This window comes from Pelobates fuscus, chromosome 1 (genome assembly GCF_036172605.1).
Source record: "Pelobates fuscus isolate aPelFus1 chromosome 1, aPelFus1.pri, whole genome shotgun sequence".
NCBI classification, from domain to species: domain Eukaryota; kingdom Metazoa; phylum Chordata; class Amphibia; order Anura; family Pelobatidae; genus Pelobates; species Pelobates fuscus.
This window is the reverse complement of record NC_086317.1, coordinates 104,276,328-104,302,392: the sequence shown is the minus strand read 5'-3', so window position 1 is coordinate 104,302,392 and position 26,065 is coordinate 104,276,328. Positions and strand designations below refer to the sequence as shown.

General features: G+C 40.3%; 1 protein-coding gene across 2 annotated transcripts in view; it reads right to left on the bottom strand.

Moving 5' to 3' along the window:
• Positions 1-26,065, bottom strand: part of KDM6A (lysine demethylase 6A) — a 124,731-nt gene that overhangs the window by 29,376 nt on the left and 69,290 nt on the right. For both annotated transcript variants that reach the window (XM_063450144.1, XM_063450145.1), the window contains exons 7-10: positions 9,605-9,659; positions 3,518-3,552; positions 2,376-2,469; positions 996-1,122 (exon numbers count right to left, since the gene is read on the bottom strand). In XM_063450144.1, the coding sequence (XP_063306214.1) occupies positions 996-1,122; positions 2,376-2,469; positions 3,518-3,552; positions 9,605-9,659 (311 nt within the window). The remainder of the gene's footprint in view (positions 1-995; positions 1,123-2,375; positions 2,470-3,517; positions 3,553-9,604; positions 9,660-26,065) is intronic.

Genomic DNA, 26,065 nt, shown 5'->3' with positions numbered 1-26,065 from the left:
ATGAGGCATCCTGTTCCCAGGCTTTAGGATAACTCCCGCTGGGCACCCAAGAGTCCCGCTGAATCCCGCAGTCTGTCAGAGTGTCCTTGGTTCGCCGTGCCCACAGTGCCCAGTAGGTAAGTAACTATGGGTGCGCTGTTCTGCAGGCTGTAGTGTCCAGGTGTGGGTAGCGGTATGCTGGAATTGGTGTGAGGGGGGTGATTTATCCAGGTGCTCCCTCCATGTTTGTCTGTGGAGTTGGTGATAGGAAATGCTGAGTGCTCCGTTGCTTCTGGTGACTGCTGCTACATTGTTAGTGGGCGCTAGAAATGCCTGCTGCCTTCTTCCCTTCTTGACCACCTTTGTATTCCGGGGTCGATCAAGGCTCTGGCTGCGTCTTTTATAAGCTCTGTTTCAGCTCTGTTGCACCCTGCGAGTTAGTTGTGTCGCTGTCGGCCATTTTGTCAGGACCGCGCGGTTGCCATTCACTGTCTGCGTTGGGTAGCCCTGGCGTGCCGCCAAAATGTTGCTTCACTGGTGGGGACCGGGATAACCCCCACCGGTCCAAAGGGGGGGTGAATGGGACCGGGAGGGACCCAGCCGTATTGCGGATCTCTTTAGCCGGGGGGGAAAGCGAGGCAGCGGCCGTCTGCCCCACTCCCCTCCCGGGTAGGCCTCAGTCCCCCAGCCGCAGAGCATCACACCAGGACCCAGAGCCACCCGATATCAGGTGCCCTAGCTGCACCGGGACACTCCAGGGCCATGTACCACGAAATTCCAGGGTGTTCCAGGCTGAATAAAGTGGGTTTTCCCCCAATAGTAGCTGGGTTCCTCAGGAGCCATAGTGACTTGCAGCCTGCTAGCATGGCCTCCCGGCCCCGCCCCCCCGAAAAATAAATCTTGCTATATGAAGTCACTTCAATAAAGAACGACATTTTAGGACTCTAAAACCATTAAATTACTCCTCACATCTTCACATCAATGGTTCAGAAACCCTTCATAGAAAGAAACCTTACCTTCCAAGGAAATACCAGGATTGACCAGAGTTTGGATCAGCCTCTAGAGATCTCTGAAGATACTGAATAGCATAGCTGGCCTTTGTAGTTTTTTCTCCCAACTGATCAACTGTATGATGCATCCAACCTAATCAAACAAATATAGCACATTTGTCTAAATTCAATTGGTGGATGTTATGTAGATATAAAGTGGATTGAAACACATGACAGATATACAAAATCCCACTAAAATGAGAAAAACTGAATTTTTGCTCCTTATTTTAAATGTTATATGTATCAATGAAGGTCCTGTTTCATAGTTGGTTTAACATACTTCTAAAAATTGCCCTATGTCCATACAGTAGGATTGTATTACAAAAGGTAGTGTCAAACATGGCACTGATAATTTGCTTTCTAAAAACTAAACAAAACTCAATTCTAACACATGTTTTGTCATGTAGAGCACAGATCCAGAAGGTAAAAGGAAAGTAAAGTAGTTTATAGCCTGTTACATAAACTGCTTACATGACAAACATAAATCAGGTAAGGAATGTAAAATGTCTCACTTCAGGTTTAAAACTATTGTTTCAGTCAATTCAGTGTTCAAAAATAAAATTAAACAGAGCAGTAGACTTCTCAGTAAATCATCTGCATTATATTAGAATAATATTGCCTCTACTTTTAAAACCATGCAGAGCTCTGCAAACAGCGAATATAAATTAACATCTTAATCACTGACCTATATATTATAAGGGTTGGGGAGGAAACTGTTCTGTTAATTTATGAACAATAAAACGGACACATTTTACAGTCATGCAAACAATGCACAACTGCAGCTCAATTTTTGTTAGCCCTCTTGAGCTAAACCCTGCAGAACTAAGGCATCAGCTTAGAATGTGAATACTGATCGCTCTCAGCCAATGAGCTACGTGCTGCATCACTGGGATTAGGTCAGTTGAGAGAGCTTCTGGCTTTCAGTGAGCTGTAGAGTTGGTGGGGAGCAACAACATGCACTCCCCTAGCAAGATGTCAAACTGAACTAACAAAGAGGAGGGGGCAGGGCACTTTGGCAATATAACCACTCTAGGGTACTTACTTTAGGAAAAAACAAAACACGATTGATAAACTAACCAAGATATGTGGCAACTAATGTCTTTTCAAGAAAAGTCTAGTATTTAAATATTAACAAAGAAACTATTAGCCACAATATACATAGTTGGTATTGTAGCCACTTTACATTTATGATATTTAACATTTGATTTGTAAACAAATTTATAAAACTGACATCTTTTGGACTAGGACGTTTTAGACAAAACCAAATTATAAACAAACAAAAAACAACAAAGCAACAGTGTGGATTTAAGATTTGAAAAAAATATATATATAATTTGTTTTACATACCCAACTGTTGTAAAACTGCTGCTTTTACTTGAGTGGAAAGGTTTTCGGTCTGCAAAAGTTGTTCATATGCTTCCTTTGCAGAGTGGTACTTTCTCTGTTACATAGAAAAAAGGTGGACAAAAGTAAGGAAACTAGCCCAACTGATATTTTTTTATTTTATTTTTATAAATTGCTTTCTACCAAACACTACTATATAATAAAACTTAAGATGTGTTCTAATCTTCTCTGGGTACATTTTTAGTCCTCTCATTGATTTGCTGAGCAAGGTCAAAATAGAATATTCAATCAACTGTAATGGGTATGATGCTTTCTATACCCTTTTAAAGTACGTCTGTTAATCACAAATTTTATCATAGTGGAAGTCTTAAATTTGGGCATCCATGTCATCAAAGGTTTGTTCCCTGACTTCAGGGCACAGAGCCCAGGCAAAGTGCTTCCAAAGAGCTGTGAAGCATGTGCAGCCCTGTGTGGGGCTGGCTAGAAAAGCTGCCAGTCAGCCTGACATGCAAACATGCGTGGCTAACACACCCTTTTGGGGCAGCTTACCCACTTGCTGTCACCTACACATCCTTCATCCCATACCAATGTTGGAAGGTATGTGATTATAGTGGATATGGTGCAAACAATCTTTGGGCACGTGCACCCTGGAAAGTGTCAATGAGCTTGAATGTTAAGATAAAAATCGTAAGTATTAAAAATTAGTTCCATAATTGTGTTTTTGTTTTTTTTAAGTTACCAGAAATGTAATGTTGGAGTATAATTCCTTTGGGGAAAAGTTTTATTATGCCCAGAAAAAGATGATCAAGATTTGAAAAAGGAAACTACAGAAAATGTCAGTATACATGCAATAATACACCCCTCTGCCATCATTTTCTAAGACTAACTGCCTTGGAATACAGAATCATAGAAGCAATTTCTAGACGTAGCGATGATACTACTGTGAAGTTGTCCTATCTGGAATCTCACTGTAGTCAGTAAAGAGAAATGGCAAAGGTTTTTAATATTGAGTTTTTTTTCTACACTGTTCTGATATTGTGGTGTTTAATTACATTCACTGAACTAAAGAAACAGCAACTGTTTTATCCCCCACACAATTCCACTAAAATGCAAAGCATTTGAAAGCTAGAAAAATTAAGACTTACCTGAGTTTCGTACAAGTGAGCTATGTGAAACTGAACTAGAAAATAAAATAAAATCAGTGTTAGTTGGTAAAAGATTTAAAATCGAACAATTAGTAGATCATATCAATCAATAATACTTTGATAGCACCTGACACTAAAATGTATGCAGGTGAAAAATATACAAATTATTTATCTTGCAAAGCATTATTTTGTATGCAAGACTACATTAAGCCAATAATAAAAATGAGTCAGGGATAAAGTAAATAGGCTTATAATTAAGAATTAGAAAAAAACAATACCTAAGAGGCAGTAAATGAGATATGACAACAAATTCTTATAATAAACAATGGAGGGGAAAGAAAGCCCAACTGCAGCAATTAACCACTTCGCAACATTTGACAAAAAATTTCCGTCATGCATGTCCTACCATATTTCTGTCATTTACTAAAGTTAACCCCAAAACGGTGCAATCGCGGCGTCTGCCTCAGCAGACAATGAGCACCTGATCCGCCTCCCTGCACTTCCGTGTTGAGTGTGAAGTGCAGAGACATGGATCATTGTTGCTGATCTTCTCCCTAAAAAAAGTTTGTTAAATCCCACTCCCTTTACCTTGCCTAATTAAAATTAACCCCTTGATTGCCAATTGATCACTGACTAACAGTATTTTACTGTGAATCGATTTTTTCATTTTACTCCTGAGGGTTAACTTATATTTTTAACCCTCAGGGGTTCTATTTATTTAATGTAAATATTTTAAAATTATATATTTAGCTAGCTGGGGTGGGTGGGAGTTAGTAGGAAATGTACTGTTAGACTAGTTAGGGCTTAACAGTTAAAAAAAAAAAAAAGTTTATGACATTTAAAAAAAAAAAAAAAATATTTAAAAAATGGTCATTACCACTACACCTGGAAAAAATGAGCTAAAAAATTATCCCACGCTAAGGTCCAAAATAGGCCTTTTAAAATACCCCAGGGTGTATTCTTTTAAAAAATTGTATGTTTTTGAATATTAATCTGCTAAACTACTCCAAAATGGGACATGAACCCAGCACACAAATGCAAAGTTTGAAGAAAAACAAAACAATTGCTGTCTCTCAACCCCTTCAACATCCACATATACCTAGCAAAGGTACGTGGGGGGGGGGTATTTGTACTCAGACGAAATAGCTGAGCAACATATGAAATACTATACGGCCGTAGCACACAAGGTTTGCAAAATATACAGTGCAAACTCACATAGTGTTTCAAAAAGGCAGAAAAAATGCTTATTACCACACTTGGTACAAGCTAGTTGAAAAATGATCCCACACCCAGGTTCAAAATATGCCTTTTGAAATACCCTGGGATGTCTTCTTTAAGAAATTATATGCCTGCTAAAGAGCTCCAAAATGGAACACTGACCCATCAAAACCATGAAAATTAACACTTAAAAACCTGAAATTGTCATCTTTTATAGCACTGTAACTTCACAAAATAGTGTATAGGTCATACATTGGGCATGTTTTACTCAGAAGATGTAACAAAGCATAATTTGGGGGATTTTATGACAGTGGCACATATCAAGTGTAAGAAATACCCAGCAAAAATGCAACATTCATGTAAAAAAAACCTCACGGTTTTCGGCACGGCTCCAACGAATACATGCTCATTTTAAGTCCACATGTATTATGTAGGCTTCCCCTACCCCTAACCTTGCTCCTCAGTATGTTTAATGTTTTTTTTTTTTTTTCCTGAGCTTACCAATGCCACGTCCGGCCCGATCACGTGGGAGTGGCTTTTGGCGCCATTTTGAGCCCTGTACTTTCCTCCCCTTTGTAAATTCACATTAACAATAAATAAAAAATAAAAAAATTATAGTTTTTATGGGAAATCACTATTAAAGGGACTCTCCGGGCAGAGTAGTTTACTCACCTGGTTCCAGTGCTGGGAGCCTCGTGAAGGCGCGCCCCCTATTTGGTCAAAATGACGAAAAAGGCGGGCGCGAGCAGGGAGCAATCAGACGCTTCCATTCGGAAGCGTCATTGCTCCCTTGTGCGCATGCGCGGCGCGCACATACTTCATAGGGGGGCATTCACGCCGCCCTCTGAAGTCCTGAGCGCACTACTGCGCATTCCTGCGGTGTGCGCGGCCGCGAGCTGAGCTGACTGACAGCTCAGCTCGTGGTCTTTGCCCGCCCCCTCTCCTCTGCTGCACACGTCAGACGTATCTTAATACGCCAGACGTGTACATGGCCTTTTTAGGGCCCTACAGGATAGGAAGTCCCTCTGGTGGCCGTCTGAGTGATGGCCACTGGAGGTATTCCTATCAATCAATGTAAACACTGTATTTTCTCTGAAAATACAGTGTTTACATTAGATTGCCTGCAGGTAGCTATAGATCTCACCTGAACAAATACATTAAACTGTAGTTGTTCAGGTGACTATAGTGTCCCTTTAAGTATATATAAGTAAGAATCATCCAATAAAAGTAAAATTCTGTGTTTTTATTTTCTTTTAATAAAAATTTAATTTGGTTTAGGTCATGTGACCTATTGCATCACGTTACATTTGAAATTTCCTACCCCTATTTAAAGCAGCATTGATCCCTTCCTCTGTAAACACTTTAAATAAAGCCATTAAATGTTGAAACACATCGAATGTATCTTAAATTTGTTTTATACAGCCATTTTACTATTTTATTATGAATAAAGGTACTTTTTTATTGCACCTGTTTGCTGCTGGACTTCTAAACACCTATATCCTTGGCGGGGATAATGCCACCTACGCCTGGAGCATAGAGCAATCCTTACCTACTAAGGGAGTAGTTTTTATCCACTCCATGCGATGTACACTATTTTGGTTTGTGCTTCCTTTTCATTTATATCATAATTTCCCCACTGGTGTTTGGTTCCGCGGAACACCAATTGAGGTTCCGCCAAAAGTTTAAAACATAAAATGGCCGCGGGCTGCGAGGGAGCAGTGATCTCCCTGCTCAGCTCCCTCTCATGCACAGCAGTGATGCTGGAGCCGGAATATGACGTCACTCCGGCATCACTAAGAGGCGCACAAGGGAGCTGAGGTTCCCTGCCACCCGCCGTTTAGCAGGCCCACTGGACCCCAGGAACTGCACGCTCAGCACACCAGCCGCTCAGCATCCCCACTGGACCCCAGGTACTCCATGCCAGCACTCCTAAAAGTAGGGGGGGGGGGGGCTGGGTGGAGTAAAATGTAAAAATAAATAAATACATTTGTATGTGTGTCTGTCAGACTATATGTGTGTTTGTCAGTGAGACTGAATGTGTGCAAGTGTATGTGTGTTTGTATGTGTCAGTGTGTGTATCTGTGTGTGTGCCAGTATTTATTAGTGTGTTTGTATGTGCCTGTGTGTGTATGTGGGTGCAAGTGTGTATATGTCACTGTGTGTATCTGAGTGTGTGTATTTGTGAGTCAAGATGTGTGTGTCAGTGTGTATCTCTGTGCCACTATGTGCCTGTGCGAGCGTGTGTGTATCTGATGCACACACAGATACACACTGACACAGAGATACACACACACTGGCGCATAGAAACACAGATAGACACATCTTGACAGATACATACACAATAACACACAGACACACTGTGTGTCAAGGTATGTATGTATGTATGTATGTATGTATCAGATTCATACACACTGGCACGTACATACACATTGTGTGTCAAGGAGTGTGTATCTGTGTGTCAGATATACACACACACATACAGATACACACACCTGCACATACAAAAAAAAAAAAAAAAGGCACAACATAGATGTCGATACACCATGTCAAAGGGTTCTAAAAATAAAAAAAATATTGGGAACCCCTAATCATCGAGAGAGACCATGACCACTGATATTCATGAGTGGGGATTATACCACTTCACTCTAAATCTACAGAGAGTTTTGGAACCTGGGAGTGCACACCTGTTATTTTATTTTCCTTTTATTAATAATTGATATACTGCACTATAGATTTTTTCTCACTTCTACATATCTACGAGAGTCACCATCACAAGAACCCACTACAAGGGTTTATACTCCACAATATATTATTCCACCCAGGCGCTTAAGTTGAAGTTGCACCTTTGCTCCCACAAAGTGTGAGTGTGCATATTTGTTATCCATTGGACCTGATACATACTTTACTATTAGCTCTTAGCTCATGTTTCCCTTGTTTTTATTACATATATTCCAAGGACACCCTGGGCGCTACACAACCCCCTGTGTTTGTATCTGCTTCTTTTATGGGACAAGAGATCCCGATTCTGGTGATTAAGCTGCCTTTTGGGCTGCATCAGCATCTGAAAAGCACTGAATACCTCCTTGTTTTTCACAAGTATGTAAAAAAAAAAATATATATTTTTTTTTCCTCACCACAAACATTGACATAAATTGGTGAAAAGAATGGTGACAAGTTAAGGCACAATATATGCCATATAAAATACCCTGGAGTGCCTGCTTTCTCAAATGGATGCCCTTAGTGCAGTTATTTGAACAGTCAAACTGCTATAATGCCCCAAATATGAGACATTCTCCCCCCCCCCCCTTTTTTTAAATAGTTTTTAATTGTATACTAGAAAATGTAGAAACTACGTAAAGGGTTACTCCAATCCTTTTTGACGGTGATTTTAAATTTATCATGCCCTTTTTATGGACATTACTTGGTAGGTCATCCAACATGCAAAGAAAGGCAAAAAAAAAGCCAAACAAACCTTGCACTGCTTTCCACATCTCCAACATCACCAGGGGAATTGGGAGGTCCAATAAAATCGAGGGTGGAGTAACCCTTTAAGCATAGTTACATTTTAGTTGCTTAGCTAGTTTACACACAATCCAACATTAAAGGAACACTATAGTCACCTAAATTACTTTAGCTAAATAAAGCTATTTTAGTGTATAGATCATTCCCCTGTAATTTCACTGCTCAATTCACTGTCATTTAGGAGTTAAATCACTTTGTTTCTGTTTATGCAGCCCTAACCACACCTTCCCTGGCTATGATTGACAGAGACTGCATGAAAAAAAAAACCTCTTTTCACTTTCAAACAGATGTAATTTACCTTAAATAATTGTATCTCAATCTCTAAATTGAACTTTAATCACATACAGGAGGCTCTTGCAGGGTCTAGCAAGTTATTAACATAGCAGGGGATAAGAAAATCTTAATTAAACAGAACTTGCAATAAAGAAAGCCTAAATAGGGCTCTCTTTACAGGAAGTGTTTATGGAAGGCTGTGCAAGTCACATGCAGGGAGGTGTGACTAGGGCTCAAAAACAAAGGGATTTAACTCATAAATGGCAGAGGATTGAGTAGTGAGGCTGCAGGAGCATGTTCTATACACCAAAACTGCTTCATTAAGCTAAAGTTGTTCAGGTGACTATAGTGTCCCTTTAAAAAGAATCCCACAGAAGGAAAACGGCAGACCTTGTACAGAAGAGAACAAAATGGTTGTGACGTAATATTAAGATGCAAGGCAAGGAAGAAAAGTTAATAAACACAAAGGCAAGTGCAAATACTCCTGTCCTTTGCTCGCACCCTTACTGCCAATTCGCACTAGCTCCCTTCCTTTGGAACAGCCTGCCTATCCCCAGTCTTCAATTATAAGAAGTCCTTCAAAACCCATCTTTTCAGAAAAGTTCATGGCCTCATAATAGTAATTTATTTTTTACAAACATGTCTTTCACACTCTCTTAACGGGCCATCTCTTAACGGGCCAAACTACACTCTTACCTGCAGTTCTGCTACTTTCCCACCTTGTTTGTTTGCTGTCCCATTGACGCCCTATTGTGTTTTTATACCCTACCTCCTCTAGACAAAGCTTGATTGAGCGGGACCTTATCAACCTATTGTTCTTGTACCATTTTGTAATTGTCTCATTACTTGTTAAATTTCCACCTTTTATTATACTGTAAAGCACTGCGGAATAAGTTGGCGCTAACTACATAAATACCAATAATAATAGTAATAAATAAAACCATTAAGATGCAAGGACCATAAGCTAAGGGAAATTGAGAGAGAGAAGGAAAAACCAAAACAAAAAAACCTTTCAAATTATCTGAAATCATTCCAATAACATACTATAAATCAGCAGGCTATTCATATACTTACTTTCAGCTTTGGACAAAGTGCAGGGATTGCAGTCAATCAAAGCCAACTGAAAATGCTGCAAAAAAAATAAATAAAAAAAATTTCAATATTAAGACAGGTGGCCAACTCCTTCATGGCTGACACTTAAGCGACTTTCTTTCAACTTCACTATCCATTCGTACACACTTATTCGTGACAAAACACTTTCTCCATACTGTAAATATTGGCACCAGATACACCCTCAGACCATAAAAAAAAAAAAATGTATCACTGCACGCTGCTCTTCTTTCATGCAAATCACAAGTGGGGTAGCCATATTTTATTGCATCTCAGTTACAAATGAACTGACTTAACACGTTCGCACCTGCACAGCAGTGACTGTGTAGACAGTGATCTTTTAACAGAAAGCACTGATAAGTTTTAATATAACCAGAGTGCGGATAATTTTTTACTCACTCTTGTAGTGGTAATAGTGAAACTGAATAGGTGTCCTGTGACACTGGACCCGGGACACTGGGTGATTTAGGCAATCTTAAAATGCAGTCCAGCAACATATCCTGGATGTCCTCCTCTGCAGCCTGGATGTACTGAGCAATACTTTTAAGATCTACCTTCAGCATCTCTTGCTAAATCAGTATGCATCAATATTTATACTTGATGACAACTAGTTTTATTATATTGCTACTCTGCTGTACATAAGTATCTTATGCCTCTGAATAAAGCTTGTTGGAGATTCTGAAGAGATCATGGAGCATTTCTTTGTTCTTCCAAAGTATTGCGTCAGAAGGATGTCATTACGGCACATGCACACATCTATTAAATATGTATTTTCAGTTATAGAAATTATATCCTGCAGATCTTTCTTGATCGTGGGACTATTAAAAAGACATCCCAGAAACACTGCAGTCACTAACAAAATGTAAAAGCATGTTATAGGTTTTGGCTTCACACATGCTCTATTTTAGTTTTCAGGTTAGTCAATGAGATCAACATGTTTAGCTGCATGTCTACACCTCACAGACAATCCTTCTTTTACTTTAGCATGGCTTTGTAATACTGTGCAAATAATAAATAAAATGTCAGTGATTTGAGGAGTTAAGTCACATTGATCTCATTGGCGAAGCTACACTGTTCACTTTCTAATCCGTAAGATGCAGTTTAAAAAAAAACCAAAAACCCCAAAAAAAAAAAAACGACATGAGACATGTTTAAGGGGGCAGAAAGCTGAAATTTCCCCCCCTTTTTTTACTACAACCGTTTACAAAATATTAATATAATGAAAAATAAATGCATACAGAAACCTTGCATGAAACGCAATTTTTATGAATGTGCCCATTCAAGCCTTTACACTTCTATAAATTAAATGTGTATATAAATAAAAAATTGTGTGAAACGGAGGTATGATAGACTACACTTTCCACAATTTGCTGCCAGACAATAGTAGTTTAACAATAGCTGGGGGTAATATAATAGAATACCCTTTGCCTATGCATTTTATAAATAATGTAAAAAAAAAAACCAAAAAAAAAAACGGTCATACCAAAATGCAAATCAACTGTAGAGCCAGCAACATCTTCAACTGTATTCATACGTGTGTGTGTATATATATACACATATATATATACACACACATATATATATATACACGTGTGTGTGTGTGTGTGTGTGTGTGTGTGTGTGTGTGTGTGTGTGTGTATATATACACACACACACACATACATATATACATACATATATATATATATATACATATACACACACACACACACATATATATATATATATACAAATACACACTTTAATTTTTTTAAGCGTTTGTGTATTGATGCAGATAACTAGATTGGGTGTTTTGGGACAGTTACCATGGCAATGCTACCATGGGAATTTTAAAATCACTAAATAAGAAGTAAATAACAGCATGAGATAATGGTGGAGAATTCATCAAATAAACCCACTGTAGGACAATGAACAAAAACCAAGGGGAAAAAAAATCCTTAATACCCTCAATTATGGCACATTCCTCCAGAGAAACCCCAAAGACAGACACTGTTAAAGGGGGAAAAAATGAAGCTGAAGTGTTTTAAATTAAAACATAAAATGAAAGCGTATTTAAGGATCTATGTACAGTAAAATCTTTTATGTCCACCAATTTTTTTTTTTTTTTTAAAGGTACAATAAACAAAATACCATAATTTCACCGGATTAAGCATCCTGGATTAATAAACCTGGAAAAAGCACACCAAAAAAAATAAATAAAAAATATTTCACTAAAAATCAAAAACACAAATATATAATAAAATTTATCTGGTCAGTAACTGTAACTAAATCAGCAAACGCCAAGAATATTGATCAGATGGTAAAGAAAAAAAGATAGAACAAGACAACGTGGCAAGACAATTTTAAGAAGGAGAAAGCACAATGATGGGAAAGACTCACCGGTGCCGAAAATAAGAAAAAGCCTTGTTAATTTCAGTACGGTATCTCCTGTCTGCAACGAGCAGAAGCAGCTAGCAAACATCTGCACCTCATACAAATATTGCGGTACTAAGGCTGACTACTGCTGTGTAAAATGGTTATTATGCAGGAGAGGCCACTGCAGTTCAGAGATGACACACAATACCTCAAGGCAGACAGCAGTCTATAGAAATTTAAATCCAGTGTGAGAGGATTTACCTAGACGATGATGTGCCAAATGCGAAAGAGGAATATATGGTACTTGATGGAAGAAAATATAAAAAGAGTAATAAACAAAAAAACACTCTGATATCAATCTAAGCTTTAGAAACCTTCAAGTGAAACATTAATTAGGATAATGCATTGACATCTTGTCAAGTCAACAGATAAAACAAAATAAACATAGGTAATATAAGAAAGTATTTCTGCTATGTACAAATATGAAATATATCTATTTCTAAAAATATTATCAACAAAACTTAAAATCTCATGAGGACGTTAAAGCGGCATATAAACCTTAAACTTCCCTTTATCCACACAAAAAGTGCAATTTATTTTTGTGTGGATATCTACACATACATATACTCACATATATACACACATGGGAAAAATAATGTACACGCTCTTTGAATTCTGTTTTACATCTAGTAACAAGCGATTAACAATCTCTGTATACCATAATTCCCCATAATTTAGGATGCACTTCAATAAAAATATCCTTGAAAAACATGGTACCATTCCACCGGCATATATCAGGCCATAATCACCTGTTCCTTAGCAGGTCTTAAAATTAGGTAAATACAACCTCAGATGAACAACACATGACATATTACACTGTCATGATTTAACAAAAATAAAGCCAAAATAGAGTAGCCATGTCTAAACCCCCCCACCCACAAAAGTACACCCTTACTGCTTTCATAGGAATAAAGAGGGTTAGTAGCAGACAGGTGTTGCTAATCAAATGCCCTTGATTAATTGACCATCAGCAAGTGTAACCGCCTCTACAAAAGTGAAGTTGTAGCAGTTTGCTGGTCTGAAGCAGTCAGGTATGTGAAACACAGTGCCAAGGAGGAAAGACATCAGCAATGATCTTAGAGAACCAATTGTGGCTATCCATCACACAGGGAAGGGCTATAAGGCCATTTCAAAACTATTTACTCCATCATTCTACATCGAGAAAGATTATTCAAAAGTGGAAAACATTCAAGACAGTTTCCAATCTTCTCAGGAGTGGACATACCAGCAAATTCACACCAAGGTCAAACCATGCAATTCTCAGAGAAATGTAATAAAAAAAAAAAATTCTCAGACACTACAGGTATATAAGCACAAAAACCTAATACAAACTTTCAAGCACAGTGGTGATGGTTTGGCTTGTTTTGCAGCCACAGGTCCCAGGGAACCATGCAGTCATTGCGTCGAACATGAACGCCTCTGTATATCAGTATTCTAGAGTCAAATGTGAGACCAACTGCTAAAGCTTGGCCGAAATTGGGTCATGCAACAGGACACTGATCCCAAGCGCACCAGCAAATTTACAACAGAATGGCTAAAAGAGAAAAGAATAAAGCTAAATGCAATTGCACAGTCAAAATCCAGACCTCAACCAGATTATGCTGTTTTGGGATATCAATTTTTATTTTCAGATTTTGCATATTTTTTCATATTTTTTTATATTAAATTTAATTTCATTTCACTTTTGCATTTTTTTCCCCCACATTTTTATTAGTACATTGATATTTAATTTGTAGTTTTATTTTCTCTCTTTCATATATATTTGTAGCTTATTTTTCCATATATATATATATATATATATATATATTTTTTTTTTTTATATATGTTTATTTTTGTTGTGCACAAAAGTAACAAATAGCCTTGGTGCGCCACAACAGCGAAATCAGGGTAAGTTGGTGAACATGTGCAATACAGGTTGTGGCATTCGTTAGTCAGGCACATTTTTAGGTTAATGAGATCAATATTTCAACAGTTTAGGTTCTCGTTTAGTTTAAGAGAGTTAGAAAGATGCACATGTCAGGGAAAAGTATTCAGAGGAGTGACAAAGAAGGAAAACCTGAAATGTACAATCATAATATAAACAAGGCTGTTCAGATAAGTACATGCTAAATGTGTGACAATAGTGTGACATGAGATATAGTGCACATTTTATATTAGAGAAAAAACATAGTTGCACGAAAAGCCTATACGTCTAAGCTTCTAGTAGAGTAATAACTGGCTAATCCTGCAACTTTCGAAGTTAACATGCTTAGGGAGTATAGCTAGACCCTATTGCTTAAGTGTGTCGTCGCAGTAACATCTAGACATATCTATGTGAGTATGCTATAACAAGATTTAACAGAATGTGAGACCACTGGTAACAATTATTAACAAAAAGATAAGTACTATAATCAATTGAAAGGAACTGATGTGGTGCTGTAAGCTATTTGCATAGATAAGCTTGGAGTCTACCTATATGCCTGAAGCCTGTACTATCTTATGAGGGGTGTTTAAGGTTGGCTGGGTAGTAAACCATAACGTTGGCAGAAGTCGCCTCATGTCAGAGAAAAGAGTTAATTGACTACTTGGGCTACAAACCAAACAAGGCAAGAGGGTAATCTGGAATTAGAAGGTGACAGCTGGGAAATGTGCCCACATAGATCAATTTAAGGCATGTTAGCTGTGGAGCAGGGTGACAGGCACTTCAGCCTATGCCCATTGTGGGAATGTCTCGATTGCTGACACAGTTGACCCCGTCGATGGAGTCCCTGGGCATAATTCCAACTCTAGTGGTCATCAGCGAGGCGTTCTCCTGTGCAGCGCGAACTTTGAGATATAGCTTTGTTCTGCGTTGGTCATAGGTTCTTGGGACTGGTGAGTTGCAGGCAGGTAGGCTTTGCTTGGTGCACACGCTCCTATGTATGTGGGAGTGAGTGCATGCATAAAATAGCATAGATCGTTTCCCGCCTTGACGATCCTTGGCGTCTGTATCGCCGGACGGCTGCCCTGGATGCCCGAGGTGGGTGCCCATAATGGCGTCGCCAGGTCGCATCCATGAGGCTACCTCTTTCACCGCCTGGTGGTAGGCCATTCCTTGCCCACAGATAGTGAAAAAAGTGATAAGTGCTCTCTATCCAATAAAGCAGCTATTCACCAACAAGGAGTTCCTTTTACCTTGTGAACAATAGAACAAAACAAGCAAGTAAATTAGGTGGACAGCGCTAAGAATTATTATGATAAAATCATACATTCACAGGTAGCAGCAGATTTCGCAATTATGTGTCTTACTAAAAAAAAAAAAAAAAAAAAAAGTACAATGATAGTGCAGTATGTTATGAATAATATGGTTATATTCATAACATACTGCACTATCATTGTACTTTTATTTCCCTTTTTTTAAGAGTAAGACACATAATTGCGAAATCTGCTGCTACCGGTGTATGAATGATTTTATTATTATAATTCTTAGCGCTGTCCACCTAATTTACTTGCTTGTTTCATTCCTTGCCCACAGAGCGTCGCCCAGAAGCTCTTACAGAGCCGGTCCAAAGCCATCAGGGGGTGTGTAGGAGGCTGGGTGCTCTGGCTTTTCATCTTTGGCCCTTGCTGAGAGGCCATCTTAATTATGCTTTGGCAGTCCTGTGCTCCTGCAGGCTGTGTAGCTGTGAAGCTTACCAGCAGTCCTGGCCAGTGGGGACCAGGATTTTCCCTGCCGGTCCAAAGAGGGGGGGGGGGGTAGGAGACCAATGCAGTCACTTGGGAGAGTGGGGGGGTCCAGTGTCATGGAGAGTGGCCTCCTCTTCCCGGTTTCAACTCCAGTAGGGCGCACTTGGTGTTTCGCGCCCCCTGGCCGACGGGCTCCAGAAAGGTGTCCTTCGATTCAGTATTGCACCCCCGTCATGGGTGATGCACTCCGGTATGTTTTTGGGCTATATAGCTGCCATGCCGGAGCTCGCCTCACCCTCTTCTGTACAGCTAGGTGGTCAGGTTCTGCTCCCCCCCCTAAATTTTATATTATATATGTGATCTCCCAAGTTTTTTTTTTCCTTCTTGAATATTTTTATATATTTGAGCTAATTATATCCCTTTGGGGACTCTGTAGCATGATACGAGATTAACATGATGCCGAAAACGTTCTCCAACATTACAATATGGAACGCACATGGCCCACATGTAGAGAGAATCAACCTATCAGTGGTATATATTTAAAGGAGGATACAAAGCACATGACATCCCTACTACTATCCTATACAACTCAAGATTGAAGAAACAGCTTCTCTAATATACTCCTCATAGGGGAGGCAAACTTTAAAGGGACACTATAGTCACCATAACAACTACAGCTTTATTGAATTTGTTCTGGTACCTTCAGGCTTTTTTGCTGTAAACATTGTCTTTTCAGAGAAAATTCAGTGTTTACCTTACAGCCTAGTGATAACTTCACTGGCCACTCCTCAGATGGCTGTTCGAGATTCTTCCTGGGTCATGGCTGCCTAAAATGCATCCAAACATTCAGTGTCTCCTCCCTCTGCATGCAGACACTGAACTTTGCTCGTAGAGATTGTTGCAATTAATCTCGATGAAGAGATGCTGATTGGCCAGGGCTGTGTTTGAATCAAGCTGGCACTGCCCCTGATCTGCCTCTTTGTCAGTCTCAGCCAATCCTATGGGGATGCATTGTGATTGGATCAGGCCACCACTTCTGATGTCAGCAGACAGGTTTTGAATAAAAGTAAGACTTTGCTATTTTTAGGCAGGCATGAGGGGCCCAGGGGGGCTAGATGGTGGTTTTAACACTATAGGGTCGGGAATACATGTTTGTGTTCCTGACCCTATAGTGATCCTTTAATCATTATGCATTTTGTGAGTTTTCCATCAATTCGTTTCTCCCTTTTCTCTTGCTCAAACACCATGTTCAGTTTGTTTCTCAATTAGGTTTCTGTCATATGTCTCACCTTATGTATACGCAAAGGTATTTTATATGTATATTTTTCACTTTATTGGTGTTCACTTTTTAGGTGTTTGGTGATTTTTGAGGGAATACTCAAAATACTCACATATATTTACATATAGTGGTTTTATTTATTTGGTTCCAAATGAACACCATAGTATACATATATTCCTAACACCAGAATTGTAAAAACATTTTAAGCTGCAGGTCACCCTTGCCTCCCTCTAAAAAGACTGTTTACCAACCTTTTGTCCAGTGCTGCAGTGGTCTCGCCCTTTCTGGTATTATCAAATTTGACAATCTCAGGAAAGCATTGGGAGGCTATTGCACATGTGTTGCAATACGACATGGTGCACCAATCAGCATCTCCTCATAGAGATGCATTGAATCAATGCATCTCTATGTGGAGTGTTCAGCGTATCCATTCAGAGTGTGGAGACGCTGAATGTCAGTGCTGCACAGGAAGCAGCTCTAGCAGCCATCTGAGGTGTTAGTGTTATTAGGTATTACTTTTCTTTAAAATGACAGTGTTTACATTAAAAAGCCTGCAGGGACAAGCTACATCCAAATAACTACATTAAGCTATAGTTGTTACGGTGACTTTAGTATCCCTTTAAGAGCTGCAATGTGTTTCTGTAGATATGGTTAATTCTAAAATAGTACAGGTTAATGAAACAGTTTTAGAATATAGATCATATCCCTGCAGTCTAACTGTTAAAATCGCTGCCATTTAGAAGTCAAATCATTTTGCTATAGCCCTAGCCATACCTTCCCAGGCTGTGACTCTCAGTCTACATGAAAATATTTTTTTATATCTTTATCTATATCTATCTATCTGCTAAGTTTTGCTTTATATACTATTTTTGCACAATAAATGTGTGCTTTATGTGCATTTCTTGTGATACTGAATGGGACAGCTATTTGCACGGTATCCTGAGATATTTCTCACTTGTCACCACAAAAAACAAAACAAGTCTATAGACTATTGTAAATCAAAGTTTTTTTTTTAAGTTGCAACATCATAACAGGGTGATCAAGACTCGCAGGTCTCCTGTTAGAACTCCGTTGTGCAGACCGCGCAGGACGTATCGCATGAAAAGCATCAAAACCTTTCACAGACAACAGGGTATTATCTAATCCGTACTAGGGATCGACTGATTATCGGCAATATCGGTATCAGCCAAAATAGACATCGATAGTGCAGATAATATATAACCGGACCGCCGGGCTCATTACAAGCCCGGCGGTCCTGGGGGGCCGGCAGCAAGCTGTTACCATCCCAGCAGCTCCCTTCAGCATCCTGTGTAAATCTCGCGAGACCCGCTGCCGTCAGAGCGTTGCCACGGGTTACCATGGTAACACTCCGCATGGCACGCAGACCGCAAGATTTACACAGGGAGATGATGGGAGCTGCTGGGAAGGTAAGTAACATCTTGCTGCCGGCCCACCACTGCACCACCAGGGAATGCCACAACCCCCCTCCCTGGCCAGGTAACAAGCAGGGGGGACAAAAAAAGTAAAATAAAACAAATAAATAATAAAAATAAAACAAAAATATTGGCCAATACCCACACTGAAAATATACAACTTACATGAAATGCGGTCTATTTCTTAGGTAAAATGTTATAAGAGGGAGCTTTTTATGCTTTGTTCCAGTGTGCCTGATCCTCAATTAATAGTTTGGTGTGCACTTTACAAAGCTTTACAATGTATATTAACCATTTGTGTGCCAGACGTGTTCATTGCAAAGAGGTAATGACAGTGACAACAATTATTATAGAGATGATGATGTGTTCTGGTTGTCAATTTAATGATTATGTTATGCATTTCTATATCACAACACTTGAACTGCAGGCTCTCCTGCCTTTTACAATGGGACCAATTCACTAAACTGTGGACAAGGTGACTAGACAGCCGACTTCAATCAAGAACAACAAAGCTGGAAAAAAAAATGTTGATTAGAAAAATTCATCCAATGCACACACTACACAAACACTCACTTCATTAACTATACACACACTACACAAACACACCCTGCATTCATTATATATACACACACACACACACACACACCACACAAATACACACCGCTCCCCTGTTTAAACACACTGCATCCACTACATGTGGCGTGTATATTTTGTGCATTCACCTTTAGAAATAGTTTATTTTTCCAAAATGGTAAATGTACAGAATATCGGCAAATTATCGGCTATCGGCCAGAAAGTTCACAGATTATCGGTATCGGCTCTAAAACAATCAATATCGGTCGATCCCTAATCTGTACCAATGTGTGACCCTCAAGCTATGAGAAGTTATAGGAAACAACTTACCGTATATACTCGAGTATAAGCCGACCTGAATATAAGCCGAGGCCCCTAATTTTACCCCAAAAAACTGGGAAAACTTATTGACTCGAGTATAAGACTAGAGTGGGAAATGCAGCAGCTACTGGTAAATTTCTAAATAAAATTAGATCCTTAAAAAATTATATTAATTGAATATTTATTTACAGTGTGTGTATATATAATGAATGCAGTGTGTGTGTATGAGTGCAGTGCGTGCATGAGTGCAGTGCGTGCGTGTATGAGTGCCGTGCGTGCGTGCGTGTATGAGTGCCGTGCGTGCGTGCGTGTATGAGTGCAGTGCGTGCGTGCGGTGCGTGCGTGTATGAGTGCAGTGCGTGCGTGTATGAGTGCAGTGCGTGCGTGTATGAGTGCAGTGCGTGCGTGTATGAGTGCAGTGCGTGCGTGTATGAGTGCAGTGCGTGCGTGTATGAGTGCAGTGCGTGCGTGTATGAGTGCAGTGCGTGCGTGTATGAGTGCAGTGCGTGCGTGTATGAGTGCAGTGCGTGCGTGTATGAGTGCAGTGCGTGCATGAGTGCAGTGCGTGCATGTATGTATGTATGAGTGCAGTGCGTGCATGTATGTATGTATGTATGTATGAGTGCAGTGCGTGCATGTATGTATGTATGAGTGCAGTGCGTGCATGTATGTATGAGTGCAGTGCGTGCATGTATGTATGAGTGCAGTGCGTGCATGTATGTATGAGTGCAGTGCGTGCATGTATGTATGAGTGCAGTGCGTGCATGTATGTATGAGTGCAGTGCGTGCGTGCATGTATGAGTGCAGTGTGAGTGCATGAGTGCAGTGCGTGCATGTATGAGTGCACTGTGTGTGAGTGCAGTGTGTGTATGAGTGCAGTGTGTGTATGAGTGCAGTGTGTGTATGAGTGCAGTGTGTGTATGAGTGCAGTGTGTGTATGAGTGCAGTGTGTGTATGAGTGCAGTGTGTGTATGAGTGCAGTGTGTGTATGAGTGCAGTGTGTGTATGAGTGCAGTGTGTGTATGAGTGCAGTGTGTGTATGAGTGCAGTGTGTGTATGAGTGCAGTGTGTGTATGAATGCAATGTGTGTGTGAGTGCAGTGTGTGAGTGCAGTGTGTGTGTGTGTGTGTGTGATGCAGTGTGTGTTTGTGTATGTGTTGGTGGGGGTGGGCATTTTGATTGTTATATTATTAATAATTGTATTAATTATTAATTTATTTTTTAATATTATTATTATTATTTTTTATTATTATTATAATTTGTTTTTTCGTCCCCCCTCCCTGCTTGCTAGCTGGCCAGGGAGGGGGGCTCTTACTCCCTGGTGGTCCAGTGGCATTGGTAGCTCAGTGGGGGGGGGGGGAAGAGGGGGACTGGCAGGGAGCTGTAACTTCCCTCTCCTGCAGCTCCTGTCAGCTCCCTCCTCCTCCGCGCCGTCCGGTCAGCTCATCTGTCAGCTCCCACTGTAAGTCTCGCGAGAGCCGCGTTTCTCGCGAGACTTACACTGGGAGCTGACCGAGGTGCTGAACGGACGGCGTGGAGGAGGAGGGAGCTGACAGGAGCTGCAGGAGAGGTAAGTTACAGCTCTGACAGCCCCCACAGCCCCAGTCTGTATTATGGCAATGCAAATTGCCATAATACAGACTATTGACTCGAGTATAAGCCGAGTTGGGGTTTTTCAGCACAAAAAAATGTGCTGAAAAACTCGGCTTATACTCGAGTATATACGGTATATAACAAGTAAATTAATCCTTATATTTGACTCTCTAATTTTCCTAAACACCATAAAACCTGTACATGGGGGTACTGTTATACTCGGGAGACTTCACTGAACACAAATATTAGTGTTTCAAAACTGTAAGACTTATTACAACAATAATATAGCCAGTGAAAGTGCAGTGGAAAAAAAAAAAAAGCAAAAATGAAAAAGTCACTTTCACTGACAACATAATAGTTTTAATACAATTTAGCATTTCGAAACACTAATATTTGTGTTCAGTAAAGTTTCCTGAGTAAAACTGTGTGGATGAAAACCCCTTCCACCTGAAGTAAGTGGATAGTGAATACATTGCTAAACTCAAATAAACACATCAATCAAGCAACAAGACTTGCTTTTCCTACAGAAATCTCACTAAATGTGGTTCTTTGTTGAGCTCATTTGCATATGCCTACCCAGAATCCCGTGCAGTAGTGAGAGCACTAAAGTTAAAGTGAAATGTCTGTGGGAAAAGCAAGTATTCTGGCTTGACCAATGTGTGTATTTGAGTTTAGCGCTATATATACATACACATATATACACACACGTTTCAGTTCACAATGTGAATTTTCTTCAGGACAAATACAATGACTACCCACCACCTACATATAGGACGCCCAATCAATTTGTCACCAACCCTGTGTGTGGGGCTGGCGTCCATCAGCGCCAGGAACGTGTGGTAAAAAATTGAAATCCTAGGCATACTTGTAGAGATATATATATATATATATATATATATATATATATATATATATAGATATAGATATTTGTAAACATATGTCACATCAAATTAAGGCCCCGTTTGTTATTTAAAAACCTGTATATAATGTGTTGGTGCAATAAATGGAAAAGATGGAAATTGTGGTTGAACACACATCAAAAATTGCGTTGGTTCTTAAAGGAACACGATGGGATTAGGAACGCTAATATGCATTCCTGACCCTATAGTGTTAATTAAAAAAATAAAAAAAAAACATCTAACCCCTGGCCACCCTTAAAGTGAATATGTACCTTTATTTGAGCGCTGCACGGCTCTGACAGCACTGGCCCTGCCCTGATCTGCCTTCTTTGCTGACATCAGAAGTGATCAATTCAACCATTCCAATGCTTTCCCATAAGAAAGTAGGTGGGATGGGGATGGACCAAACACCACCCTGGCCATAAATCAGCATTTCCTCATAGAGATGCATTGACTCAATGCATTACTATGGGGAAAGTTCAGGGTCTCCATGCAGGGTGTGGAGACGCTGAACGTTGTGCAGCACTGACCCAGGAAGCACGTCTAGTGGTTGTCTGAGTGATTGCCCCTGGAGGTGTCCTTAGGGAGCAATGTAACCACTCCAATTTTCTCTAAAAAAAGGCAGTGTTTACATTAAAAAGCCTGCAGGGACTGACAACCGAACAACTACATTAAGCTGTAGATGTTATAGTGTTGTCTAGTGATGTACAGTTTCCCTTTAATGGGAAAAGTATGCAATTGACTCTTGGTCCTTAAGTGGTAAAGATCTTACAACACTGTGTGTTTGCTTTAGAAATTCTTGTCTCCGGCTCTGTTAATTGTACTTGAATCACACAGGAGGCTCGTGCAGAGGAGATAAGTTCAAAAATAGCGATAGGAGAATGGTAAATTCAACTTGACCTTAAAGCGGCACTATCATGCCCTTTTTCTGCTTAGAATGTCCCTTTAATTTCATACCAGTAAACCCATTATGAGAATTTTACAGTATGAGCTGACAGAGGTGTGCTGTATGCTTAGGCTGCTGGGCTTATTATGTTCTCTTAACGGAGACTGGATTAGGCTACCGAGGGCGGTAGGAAAGAATACATGCATAATCAAAGTGCTGGAAGGCAGCCAAGCACCAATTTGCACAGATTCTCAAGTCAAAGTATAGCATGCAAAATGTGTGACCCAACCAAATTAACAGGAATCTTGCTGGAACAGTTACAAAAGACAACTTTGAAAGGTAGCGATAAACAGAAAGAACAGAACAAATCAATGGTGGCAAAACGAACTGTCATATGCAAACAGTTAAATGTTTCAGTTAAATGTTTCAGTTAAATGTTTTTGTCCCTGTATGAATGAAGTGTTCAGTTATAAGCAAACTAAGGTCGACATCTGTTCTATAAAAATTGTCATCACTCAAGACAGTTTTATTTAGATGTAGCCCTTCACATTTATGATATAAGAATTAAAGAAACCATTGAACACCATCAAGTAGTAGTGAGAAACGTATACAGACACTGATATTTTAAACCTTTTCACCGTCATTAGTTTTCCTGACACTGCAGGACCTACCTCCCACCCCCCATAGCAAGTTGCTGAAGGGGTTAAAACCCCTTCAGTGACTTACCGGAGTCCAGCGCCGATGTCCCTCGGCGCTGCATCAGGCTCCTCCTACGCTCCCGTCAGCCGGCAGGGGAGACCGAATGCGTGCGCTCGGCCGTCGGCAGGGGAGACCTAATGCACATGAGCGGCAATAGCTGCGCACGCGCATTAGACCTCCCGATGGGAAAGCATTATACAATGCTTTCCTATGGGGATTTCGACGCTGGAGGTAATCACATAGCGTGTGAACATAGAACACTGTTTTATAAACACGGAAGTCTTCTCTAGTGGCTGTCTAGTAGACAGCCATTAGAGGAGGACTTAACCCTGCAATGTAAATATTGCAATTTATGAAAACTGCAATAATTTCACTTGCAGGGTTAAGGGTAGTGGGAGTTGGCACCCAGACCACTCCAATGGGCAGAAGTGGTCTGGGTGCCTGGAGTATCCCTTTAAGAATTCCAAATTTCTACTGACATTAATATCACAAAAACTGTGGCAGGAGCTTCATGGAGAGTGTTTCCTTGGTTGAGCAGCTGCATGCCTCACATCACTAAGTACAATCCCAAGCATCAGTTCCAGTGATGTAAAACATGCTGCCACTGGACTCTGGAGCAGTCAACATTTGAGGTGACAGTTGTCCTTCAAAGTCTTTTCTGCAGGCTTCATCTTGTTGACCTGGTTATAGTGTCTGGAGTCCCATGGCACCATCATTCTATTCGAAGTTAAAGAAAAACTATAGGGTTTATCCTGACCCTATAGTGTTAAAAACGTCATCTAGCCCCCCCCCCATCCCCTCTAAATATAGTAAAATCTTACATTTAGTCAAGTGTGCTGCTGCGGGCTCTGCCCCTTACCTGACATCATGAGAAGTGATGTTCTGAGCCAATTACAATGCTTTCCCTTAGGAAAGCATTGTATTGGATTATCTTGTCAAGGAAGCAGATCAGGTGCACAGCCAGCAAAATCAAACACAGCCCTGGCCAATCAACATTTCCTCATAGAGATGCATTGAATCAATACATCTCTACGAGGAAAGTTCAGGGTCTCCACTGAAGGTGGAGACACTGTGCAGTACTGCCCAAAGAAGCATCTCTTGTAACCATCTAAGGAGTGAGTCATGAGGGAGTCTATGGAGGTATCCCTAGGCTGTAATGTAAACCAGGGCACAACAAATCCCAGGCGCCAGGTCCCCATGGCGACAACAAATGTTTTTTTTTCCCTGGTGCTGGCGACCGTGTAGGAGAAGGACAAGCGGACAGGGAAACCGGTTGAGATGTCTCTTGTTGCAGAGCCGCCCGCCCATTCAGCAGAGCCGCATGCACTCCCCGCTCATTCGGCAGAGCCGCTCGCACGCCGGCCCACCTATTCCCCTGCGCTGGTTCAGCGCCAGGAGGAAGTAGTTAAGTTCTTTTCACATCCTCCCGGCAAACGGAGATAACAGAGACAGGAGAGTGGGAGTCTGGATCAGCGGCAGCACACACCTATCAGCCGCATCGAGCCCCACTGGACCCAAGGAAATCCCCTCCTACACCCACAAGGTAGGTAAGAGGAGGGTGGTAATATAAGTATTTATCTTTTTTTTCTGTGTGTATGTCTGTATGTGTATTTGTCTGTGTGTATCTATGAATCTGCATGTGTATAAAAAAAATATGTTGAGAATGTGTGTATACTTGTGTGTCAGTGTGTGTGTATACATATATAGATCTGTGAGTGTGTCACTATTGTTTGTGTATGTGTGTGTGAGCATCTTTTCCAGTCTGTCTCGCTGCAGCGGGTAAGCCTCCATAGCCGAGATAGTTTTGATGATCTCAGCCAATCCAATACTTTTCCATTGGGAAGCTATTGAACATGTGCCGCAAAATGCTGCACTAATCAGCATCTCCTCATAGAGAGAATGTGGAGATGCTGAATGAAGACAGGAGACTATTTAGTGTCTAGATAGCAGAACCTTTAGTTAGGAGTTTTATTTCAACAACAAATATACAATTCTTAAAAGGAACAGGCTATAGACACCAGAGCCATTATATTAAGCTACAGTGGTTCTGGTGACTATAGTGTTCATTTAAGAATTGTACTTTTGTCGTTGGGGAAAAAAAAAACTGGCTCCAAACTTTTCTAGGTGGCTCCTATATTCAAAGCCCTATAAAGCCTATAAATCTGACAAACCCTGATGTAAACACTGCCTTTTCTCTACAAAAAGCCTGAAGGGAGTGATTATACTCACCAGAACAAATGCAATAAACTGTAGTTGTTCTGGTGACTATAGTATTCCTTAAAACACTAATTAATGAGCAGTCTTGATTGACTTGCAGTATCAGTTGACATTTTTTTTGTCTTTCACGGTAAACATTTCTGATATGAATTGTTATGGCTTGGTTGAAGTGTGTATTCTCTAACTTAGCCATACCTCAAACAAGGGCTTGGCTGTTGGTGCCAAGGGAACTGGTCAAAAATACTTTAACCCTGAATGGAGGAACAACGCCAAGGGACTCTAAGCACTAACTAGATGAAATTATTATAGTGCCTACTGTTTCTCTTTAATTCGGTGGTTTTGGTGTATAGATCGTCTGCTGGCACTTCAATTCTCTGAAATTTAGGAGTTAAATACCTTTGTTTATGCCACACCTACCCTGTATGTGGCCTACACATTTACTGTAAAGAAAGATCCAATGTTTAA